Consider the following 9,719-nt stretch of genomic DNA (forward strand, 5'->3'; position numbering starts at 1 on the left):
CTTTTAAACTTCCCGGGAACTTTCCGTACATTTTGTTGGAATTAAATAAATGGACTTCAAATAAAATCTCTATCTTCTTTTGAACTCAACGGTCTTTCACGGCCATACAAATTTCTCCAATTTGATTTTTTGTAAAAACCAAAATAAAAAAATAATGGATTCATTNTACTCAGTAATAAGGTAGAAAAGTAAAGGCAAAGTGTCACATGCACAACTAGAACACACGTGTCTTATATTTGTTTATCTATCGTCATATGGTACACAATGTGTAGAAAGACACTTTTTATTATTATTATTTGCCACTCTTAACCACTTTCTCGGTTTATATACACTTCCTCATCGAATAGAAAGGCTTTACCCTAGTTCTGCATTTGACATGTTCCTACTTCCCACCCAAGGTTTACTGAAACAACACTTTCCCACCCACTGTTATGTTCCGATAGAAAAATCTGTTCTTTGATATGGTATAAACAATGTAAAGATGAAATTACGCTTCTCTCTTCTTCTTCTCTTTTCTTCTTTCTCTTTCGTCTGATGATTCTGATCGATTTGCACCCAACCTTCTCACACAAAATCTCCATCCTTATCCAAATCAACACACAACTATAATCCAAATTAAAAAAATTGAAACACTGAAAAAATTGCGATTCCAATCGAATGAATTATGGTTGCGCGGAAGTCAACCACACGATTGATCTCGCACTATGACGGCACAGTGAGACTAATCCTTATTGTGGCCTTGTTAGAGGCAAGGCAAGAAGCGGAGCGAGGGATTTCGGCTAAGTGCAGGCTCGACGATGTAGATGCAAGCCGTGCGATGTGAAGCAAAAAGCTGTGAAATCCAATAGAGGCAAAGGTTGCACAATTGCTTGAGGGAAGGCAATTGACTAGGAAGGGGAGGGCTAAGGACTATAGTTGGGCGTAGAAAATGTGGCAAGAATTGTGGGAAGCGACACTGATTGCAATAAAGAATTTGAAAGAAAAAATTTCTCTCTTCGAGTGTGATTTGGCTAGGTACGATTCAGGTTGATTCGGCCAGAATCGCACTCAACCAAGTGCGATTCGGCCTAAATCACACTTAGCCGTGTTCAACTTTAGATGACATAATTACCCTTTAACTTTTTTTAAATTTATCATTTTATCCTTCTTCAGTTAAAGTTAATGGACAATCGATAGGAAAATGTTGTTTTGAAGCTTAAAAGGTGAAAAAGTGTCATTTCGCCAAACCTTAAGGGGTCGATGTCGTTCTCCCGCATAATCGCTTTCTCGATTTATTAACTTTTTACCTTTTCACTAGCACCAGTAAACGACGCCGTCTTTGCTTCTGTAAAACAAATGTATGTTAACTTTTAAACTTCCCAGGAACTTTCTGTACATATCTTCTTTTGAACTCAACGGTCTTTCACGTCCATACAAATTTCTCCAATTTGATTTTTTTTTAAAACCAAAATAAAAAAATAATGGATTCATTGTCATTGGATTGGAACCCACTTGAGTTTGAACTCTGTATCCATGGCTACAACACCTTTGGCTTCAGCCCAACATATATCAGCCTCCTCTTTCGCTTTCTCTGCCGTTTGCATCAATTCAAAGCCAAGTCTTTCCCACACAGCGACACGTTTTTCTTTCCGTGGCGTCAGAGCCATCCATAAATTCCCCAGTTTCAAGAAACTGGACTCACCCATTCCAGTTCTTGGACTCAAGTCCAGGTTCCCGCAAATGGATTCTAAGAGCCAGAAATTTTCTGCTAAATCTCTCAGTTCCGATGGCGGTAGCACTGCAACAATCTCCCAAAGAGTGCGTCTCATTTTTTGAAGTCCCGTTTTTTAATATTGTTTTGTAATTAATGATTTTTTCTTTTTGTTTTTCAGGCGTTTGGGATTTTGCACTTGGTTGTATCACTTGGGATAATTCTCGCCACGGACAAGTTCTTGAAGAAGGCGTTTGTGGCTGCAGCTATTAAGTTTCCTAGTGCTTTATTTGGGATGTTTTGCATATTTTCTGTTCTGATGATTCTTGATTCTACAATCCCAGTTGCCGCAACAAACTTGATGAACTTCTTCGAGCCAGGGCTTCTCTTCATTCAAAGATGGCTCCCATTGTTCTATGTTCCATCGTTGGTTGTTCTGCCTCTTTCAGTTAGAGATATTCCTACTGCTTCGGGCCTCAAGATTTGCTACATTATGGGTACTTCATTTTCTTTCACCTTTACTTTTCTTTGACTTGGCAGTGTGACTTAAATAATTTGTATTTTGTTTTTTCGTATAATGTTATTCCCCTTTTTTTAACTTTTAACCAACCCTTTGATTTGATTTACTTTGTTTGGTTACTTCTTTCTTGGATTTTACTATAACTTTGCTGGGAAATAAAAGCAATAAATTGTCTCCTAATTTATGTAAACCATACAAATGTAGCCATGCCATCCACTTTGTCTTTACGTCTTGAATTGTATTATGTTATTATTCATTACTTCAAATGTCTACCAACCATTAATAAATAACTTAATCAGTAAATAAAATGAAAATGACGTGAATTTCATTTACACTGTTTTCTATTTATTACCGCGCATGACATAGCATGGCAAACCTCTGACCATTAATGGTGAAGAAAAATGAGACACCAATCTCAATTTAAGACTCTTAACCTGAACTGCGCTTTTCTGTGGTAGCTTGATTTGTATCTTAAATGATCGCCATTGAAAACATACTTGTTTGGAGCAGAGTCGTTTCCTGATTTGAGATTATGAACTAAGCTTTTATGTCAAGTTTATAGTTAAAAAGAGGAAAATATTAGAAAGACCATTCAACATGTAAAGTATGCTTGGATTCGACTACTGTTGTGAACTTGCATTGGATATTGGAGCTGACCTCATTACCATAAATGATAGAGTGAACATTGAATTTATAAATGTCAAGTTGTTAAACTACAGGAAAATTTAAAATGGACTCAAGTAGGAGCATTTTTGAAAGAAATGGTTAGCACTTATTGAGATAGAAATGTTATTTGCTGTTAACCTCGAGTTACATCTGTGTGATTTCATTTAAAGCTTTTTTCTTTTATCATTTTGGGAGTTTGATGCTATGTTAGTGTTTGTTTGTTTTCTGCAGTTGGAGGGTGGTTAGCTTCACTTTGTGTTGCGGGTTATACCGCCATTGCAGTGAGGAAACTAGTAAAAACTGAAATGACTGATGCTGAACCTATGTCCAAGCCCTCACCTTTTTCTTCCACAGAACTGTGGGCATGGAGCGGAGTCTTTCTTATTTCATTCGTCTCTGCATTGTTTTACCCAACTGCCCTGGGGACGAGTGCTCAAACATGTCTCCCCTTCCTGCTTGCATCCACTGTGTTAGGCTACATGGTTGGTTCTTGGTATAATTTCATTTCCCCTCCATTGGTAATTTCTAAACCATCTCTGTATACAAGAAAATGAACTAAATTTGTGACCTTGTGGCATCCAGGTTGCCATCGGATGTGAAGAAGGTATTCCATCCAATTATTTGTTGTGCACTATCTGCAGATTTGGCAGCAGTAGCATTTGGGTACTTCTCGCGATTGGGACTCGATCCTGTTCTAGGTAATGCTCAAGATTTCAAGTTTCTAATAACCATGAGTCTACTAAATCAGATAAAATTGTTGATCTGTAAGCAATTTATAAATGTTCTTTAAAATGGTAACTTTTCTTCAATATAAACAGGTTATTACCTGACAAAGGCATCAACTAATCCTGGTGCTGGTGATGTTTTAATGGGATTTTTGGGATCTGTCATTCTCTCATTTGCCTTCTCAATGTTCAAACAGAGAAAGGTAGCTACCTATTCTTTCATTTCATCACTTCAGGATTTTCCCATTTTGATTCTTGCTGAGTTCAAGGGAGGTTTTATTTCATGAATTGATACTTTTATTCTCTATACTTTTTCAGCTTGTTAAGAGACATGCAGCTGAAATCTTCACCTCTGTCATTGTATCAACAGTCTTTTCATTGTATTCAACTGCTATTCTGGGACGTCTTGTTGGATTAGAGCCAACTTTGACTGTCTCTATTCTCCCCAGATGCATAACCGTCGCATTAGCTCTCAGCATTGTGTCATTTTTTGAAGGTACATTCCTTATCCAACGCTCTGCAATTTTAGGCATACTGCTATTTATTTCACAGAGCTTTTAAAACAAAATCGGTTTTTGAAACTGTTTGTAGGTGCCAATTCATCTCTAACAGCTGCTGTGGTGGTGGTAACTGGTTTGATTGGAGCAAATTTTGTGCAAGCAACTCTTGATAAGCTCCGGTTTCGTGATCCCATTGCTCGAGGAATAGCAACAGCATCAAGGTAAATACTTAGTTTGTTACATTCTATATTGTCTAACTAAATAGACGCTTTTTGAGTAAAGAACACTTGCATGAAGTCCGAACCAAACCCATGCAAGTCTGGGAAGTTTAATCTTTGTTTGTGTATTTTCAGTGCTCATGGACTTGGAACAGCGGCATTGTCAGCCAAGGAACCTGAGGCTCTCCCGTTTTGTGCCATTGCTTATGCTCTGACTGGAATATTTGGTTCTTTGATTTGCTCTGTTCCAGCAGTCAGGCAAAGCTTGCTGGCAATAGTTGGCTGAATCATGCAGCAGGTTGATTTTTTTTTCTTTTTTCTTTTTTCTTTTTTGCACATATTTAAGTGAATAATATAATGCAGGGACTATAAGGAAGGTTCAGCTAGTTACTATGGGATGTAATTTCAACTTGCCTTTTTAATTTTTGGGGGTCTGCTCGATTTATAATACAAAATCTTAAGGAAATGCAGATGAAGGATCAGTATGACACCCATAAAGTGTAATTGAGTTATTAAAACTACATATCAAATTAATAAAAATTACCAACTTTTGGGTTTCTTAATTACTACTCAATTTCATGCAAACTCGGTTCAATAATCAAAATGAAATCAAACACAAAATAATTAGCCTATGTTCACTCCTTCAAGTAAGGTCGATTTAAAGCTTTTTCATCATTTGCAAACTCATACACGGCTTATATTTTCACAAACAAAGATGTTTCATCAGAAAAGCTTTCCTTGCAAAAAACTACTTTTTATATATATAAATCTTTAATAAATCCTTTTTTTTTTTAATTTGAACAAACCACCAATACCCAATGGTGAGGTTGGCCTGTAATTAAAATTTTCAAAGACTATGTAATATCCCTTACAATTAAAGCAAACCTAACTGGTGTGATATGTGAAATTGATCCGGTACGAGTTACTGATATAAAATATGTTGGTACATTTGTACGAGCAATTTTTTTGTGTGTTCAAAGTACAACAAAGATCAAGAAGCTTTCACTTCATATATGGAGGGACTGGAAATGCCTTGTGCAGAAGCACTTTTAGATCTTTTACAACTTTGTAAGTTCTCATAACTCTGCTTTGACTTATTTGTAAATGTTTTTCTTTGGTGGGTTTTTCGTTTATGGTTTGGTTAATGTATGCTTTGACTAAATAAGTGCTTTTCCAGGTGGGTTTTGTTTTAGGATGCATTTTGGTGCTCCCTCAACTGAGTTGGTAAACGATGTTGATTCGAGAACTAAGACCGTGAAAGTCAAGAAACCGAAACCTTCTATAGGTGCCTCTAATCGAATTCGTTCTAAGCTTTTCAGGAAAAAGCAAAGAAAAAGATCTTGCAGTTCTGGGAAAGTAAAGGGACCAATCATCCCGGAAACCAAACGGGAGAAGAAGAATCCTTATATCATAATGGATGGAACAAATATTGATTTCTCAGAAGTGCCTTCCCCTATTTGTTCTTGTACAGGTATTGCTAGAGTGTGCTACAGATGTGGTGCTGGTGGTTGGCAATCCTCATGTTGCACCCTCCGCATATCAGAATATCCTCTACCCACGAGCTCCACCAGGCCTGGGGCTCGCGTTGCTGGGAGGAAAATGAGCAATGGAGCATATATGAAACTTCTTATGAGGCTTGCAGCTGCAGGTCATGATCTTTCTGCTTCGGTCGACTTGAAGGATCATTGGGCAAGACATGGCACCAACAACTTTGTTACAATCAAATAGAAACATTTTGACTAAGCAGTTTGTTAAATGATGTTTAATCATATGATGTTTGCATTGCATGTTTCTTGCACGTTCAGGGAATTTCAAAAATTTTCAGAAAATCCAATAATCGTTAAAGTAACCTCTAACTAGAGAACAATGGATAGAATTGGATATTGAGCGGTTATGTTGCTGACGCCAGAGCATGGGAACTGATTAAATAATATAGAAAAAGATATAAAATTTCTATGAACTTGATTTCTGCTTTTGCTTCTCTTATATTAACAAGTCTCCACAGATTATAACAGGAACAAATAAATACATAGGAGTGTTTTATGAGGAATTGCCTAACACTCAACCGAAACAAGAAGGGATTTGAGAAAAAAACTAAAAGAAGGAGATGATTTAAAGAACCTCGGTGCCTTGTTCCATATACAAGGCAGTCCGTTTTAGGCTTTAGTTGCTTCTACTGGAGCCGCAGCCTTGCTGGCGATGATTTGTTCAAAGAGATCTCTTATTTTCAAACCAACAATGGTTTGGAAGAGACCTGTTCCATTGTTACTGCCAGGGAAATCAGCATGCTTCAACATTTGTTGGGTAACTTCTCCATAGAACTTGGTAGATATGTTGCTTAGATGGCTTTCGACGTAAATGAGCTCATCTAATCTGTCGAATTGCCCATCCATCTCCAGAACAGAAACCTAATAGAACACAATACACAACAAAGTCATTAGATCTATTTTATTTTCGAACTTGCCCTCTCTTAACATTAAATCTTGACTCCCTCTTTGCTTAAAACTAATGGAATACTATTTGATTATCGGATCGTACTATGTTTAGAAGATTCAAAGTAATTACCTCATGGCCGAAATAACTTTCGGGGCCATAAAAGAATTTGATGCCAGGGTATGAGCAGGTAAGTTTCCTTCCACAGGGTATCCATGAGATAGTGGAACCTTCATCAAACAGATAAACTGGGCTGAAATACTTTACTCCTTCTTTCATTATCAACTTAACTCTCAAAACCTTTCCTTCATTATCACCCGGAATCAGCTGAGTCGGTAGCACTTCAATCACAGCATCAGCATATTGCTTTTGTGGATCTGCACCAATTACAATAACCAAACATATAAATGAATTGAGCTTCTGTAAATTGTTTACACAATGTACATGATTTGCATTAAGGCAACATAGAGATTTTACCAATATAAGCATCGAAATCTGGCTTTCGCGCTTCAATACTAGCTTTGATGCTCTCCAGACTGTGTCCACGCTCTGCCATGTCCCTCTGCAAGGATTGTAACATTGTCAGATCACACAGAGTTCTAATGAAATCAATTCATTTTATGTGCAAGAAATTATCATCCAAATGATATATAGAGTAGTATCATTACCTGAATTTTCCATGCAAATTTAACCTCATTGCTAATGTCCAAGTAGATACTGAAGTCCAAGAGGTCTCTCACACGTTGATCAAACCTACATATTTGTACCAAAATTTACTGATTAAGTAGACTAAACAGAAGCAGTATATCAAGTTACAATACATATATAACATTTAGCGTTATGATTGACCAATTTGAATGATACTGAGCCCAAACCCATGAGCATTGAGCAGCACAATATGCTTTTTCAGAATTTCATAGACCATGAAAAAAGAAATAAAATAGAAAATGGGCAATTAATTCAAGCTTGGAAACTAAGACCAGGCTATATGATTTTCCTTAAATTTGAACTTTAGCTACTTGGAATTGGTTTGAAGACGGAAGAAAAGCATCTTGTTTCTGTTCTTTTGTTCATGGTAATTACTAATTTACATGAAAGCATATTGTTCAGAGGTAATGAATATAAACAGAATGGGCCAAAAGAGCTTTGTTTGTAAAGGAGAGGGGGTTAAATAATTAATTGAATGGGCCAAAATATCATAAAAGCCCATCTAGGAAAAGGTGACAAACTCAACAGTTACAAGACTGTCCCAGATTCCTCAGCCATAGAATTAATATCTCCGTATCAGAATTACAATTTACGCTCTTAGTTTCAATAATCAAAGTTAAAACCAATTAATCGAAATATTCAATTCAGAATTATGGAATCTTGAGTTCAGTTCACTTACATTGGATGCAAACCTTCAATGACAAGAATTTTTGGAGGTTTGATGAGCTCAGGAGGATCCAAGAGACCTGTAACATGATTATAAATAGGCTTTTCAACCGGAACGCCATCCTTGATAGCTTTAACTTGCTCATACATGAGATCAAAATTGTTGGCTCGAGGGTCAAGAGCCGTGACGCCCTTCTCTTTTCTTCCAGTTCTATCAAGAGAATGATAATCGTCTAAACAAATGACAGTGGTGGTGTCACTTATGAGCGTGTTAGAGTCAGGATTGCCGCCCTTCGGTGGCTCGGCTGCGCCACCAAAAACACTAGTTAACCTCCTCATGAAGGTACTCTTTCCACAGCCGGAATCCGCCGCCAAGCCGATAACAATCGTCTGTGAATCCCCGGCTGCGCATGTGATAACGCACGTGTTACTTCCACCTCTCCTGCTGCCACTTCTCTTGCTGCTGCTGAACAAAACCAGCTGCTTTTGGTGAAAGCTCAATTGGGTTTTCGTTGTTGTTGGTGTATAGATTGAGCATGTTGAGTTCAAAGATTGTGTTGTGTACACTGTACAAATGGCCATTTGTTTTCTCTTTCTTCTTGGTTCTCTAAAGGAGATGATGAAATTTTGCAAATGGGGCTCTAAAAATGGAGCTCTTTTAGCAGTAGTTTAACATAATATGAAGTATTTTTGGACTCTTTCTCAGGAAAATTCTGGGACACAAATAAGAGGAGGTAAAGGGCTGATGACAGAATACAGATGGCAGTTTGTTTGGATGGACAGAAAGAAAGAAAACAGTTTGTTTTATTTTTCTCTAGTGATGGAAGGCTGATGTGGTGTTTTTGTTTTTGTGTATGGGTTTCTGTGACTACCCTTTGGTTTGGACAAATTTGGAGGTGATATTAAGGAGGGAAAACGGTGGACATGGAAGGGCTTGGATGAACGGTAGAGGGGTGAAATTGTAATAAAAAATAGATAAATTAATATTAAAAAAGATTGAATTGTTGATGAGGTGATGGGATCGTGATAAACAGAGGCATGGAGAAACTTGGTGGGCATGAGTTGGGGTTTGGATATTTGGGATGACACGTGGCGGAAGGATGGTGGCTGGTTAAAGATTAGGAGTTTAGGGTGTGGAGTGGAGGAGATATGGAGTCTATGCATTATTGCCATTCAATTCAATTCTATCTTTTCTAAGTAAGTGAGTGAGAGTTTCACACTCCCAAGTTTTTCAAAGTCTTCTTTTGGTCTTGGAGGACCACCACAAAATGTAATGGCCCAAAAGATTTGACCCGCTACCAGCCTGTGGTTTTTCAATTCAGTCCACATGCTTTGGGAACCTCGAAATCGAATGTACCATTAGTACGTAGAATCTTGGAATCTTATTATAATTATTTTATGTTAAGACACTATTAAACCTGTGGATTAATTGAACTACACCCCTAGGTATGCTATGATAACAAAATCTCTCTAACCATTTCGAAATAACAAAATCCTCCTATTATTAATGAACGGTTAATAAGTCATTCAAATTTATATTTTTACTAGTTAGTAATTATTACCAAATGGTCTTTTTACTATTTATTTTAATAT

At 37.2% G+C, this 9,719-nt stretch overlaps 3 protein-coding genes across 3 annotated transcripts; 2 read left to right on the forward strand and 1 right to left on the reverse strand.

Annotated features, from left to right (window-relative positions):
• Nucleotides 1-1,635: 1,635 nt before the first annotated feature.
• On the forward strand, nucleotides 1,636-4,882 carry LOC116126181 (plastidal glycolate/glycerate translocator 1, chloroplastic). The gene is made up of 8 exons (XM_031411888.1): nucleotides 1,636-1,797; nucleotides 1,872-2,187; nucleotides 3,108-3,369; nucleotides 3,459-3,574; nucleotides 3,695-3,804; nucleotides 3,920-4,097; nucleotides 4,193-4,322; nucleotides 4,455-4,882. Exons 1-8 carry the CDS (start codon nucleotides 1,720-1,722, stop codon nucleotides 4,603-4,605), a joined length of 1,341 nt encoding a protein of 446 aa, XP_031267748.1. The 5' UTR covers nucleotides 1,636-1,719; the 3' UTR covers nucleotides 4,606-4,882.
• A 225-nt stretch (nucleotides 4,883-5,107) lies between these two features.
• LOC116126190 (protein BASIC PENTACYSTEINE7) lies at nucleotides 5,108-6,069 on the forward strand. The gene has a single exon (XM_031411898.1). It carries the CDS (start codon nucleotides 5,514-5,516, stop codon nucleotides 6,045-6,047), a length of 534 nt encoding a protein of 177 aa, XP_031267758.1. The 5' UTR covers nucleotides 5,108-5,513; the 3' UTR covers nucleotides 6,048-6,069.
• A 193-nt stretch (nucleotides 6,070-6,262) lies between these two features.
• Nucleotides 6,263-9,004, reverse strand: LOC116126287 (phosphoribulokinase, chloroplastic). Its single transcript, XM_031411984.1, has 5 exons — nucleotides 8,140-9,004; nucleotides 7,421-7,505; nucleotides 7,230-7,314; nucleotides 6,885-7,129; nucleotides 6,263-6,727 (listed from the first exon to the last, which is right to left on the reverse strand). Exons 1-5 carry the CDS (start codon nucleotides 8,706-8,708, stop codon nucleotides 6,476-6,478), a joined length of 1,236 nt encoding a protein of 411 aa, XP_031267844.1. The 5' UTR covers nucleotides 8,709-9,004; the 3' UTR covers nucleotides 6,263-6,475.
• Nucleotides 9,005-9,719: the final 715 nt, after the last annotated feature.

Source organism: Pistacia vera, unplaced genomic scaffold (assembly GCF_008641045.1).
Source record: "Pistacia vera cultivar Batoury unplaced genomic scaffold, PisVer_v2 Contig104, whole genome shotgun sequence".
NCBI classification, from domain to species: domain Eukaryota; kingdom Viridiplantae; phylum Streptophyta; class Magnoliopsida; order Sapindales; family Anacardiaceae; genus Pistacia; species Pistacia vera.

What these genes read in the sequence shown, in the direction of transcription:
- LOC116126181 (XM_031411888.1), top strand. Translation starts at nt 1,720, where the DNA reads ATGGATTCTAAGAGCCAGAAATTTTCTGCTAAATCTCTCAGTTCCGAT. An exon ending in CAATGTTCAAACAGAGAAAG is followed by an intron (nt 3,805 to 3,919) that starts GTAGCTACCTAT and finishes ATACTTTTTCAG; the next exon opens with CTTGTTAAGAGACATGCAGC. An exon ending in GGAATAGCAACAGCATCAAG is followed by an intron (nt 4,323 to 4,454) that starts GTAAATACTTAG and finishes GTGTATTTTCAG; the next exon opens with TGCTCATGGACTTGGAACAG.
- LOC116126190 (XM_031411898.1), top strand. Translation starts at nt 5,514, where the DNA reads ATGCATTTTGGTGCTCCCTCAACTGAGTTGGTAAACGATGTTGATTCG.
- LOC116126287 (XM_031411984.1), bottom strand. Translation starts at nt 8,708, where the DNA reads ATGGCCATTTGTACAGTGTACACAACACAATCTTTGAACTCAACATGC. An exon ending in ATTGAAGGTTTGCATCCAAT is followed by an intron (nt 7,506 to 8,139) that starts GTAAGTGAACTG and finishes ACAAATATGTAG; the next exon opens with GTTTGATCAACGTGTGAGAG. An exon ending in AATTTGCATGGAAAATTCAG is followed by an intron (nt 7,315 to 7,420) that starts GTAATGATACTA and finishes CAATCCTTGCAG; the next exon opens with AGGGACATGGCAGAGCGTGG.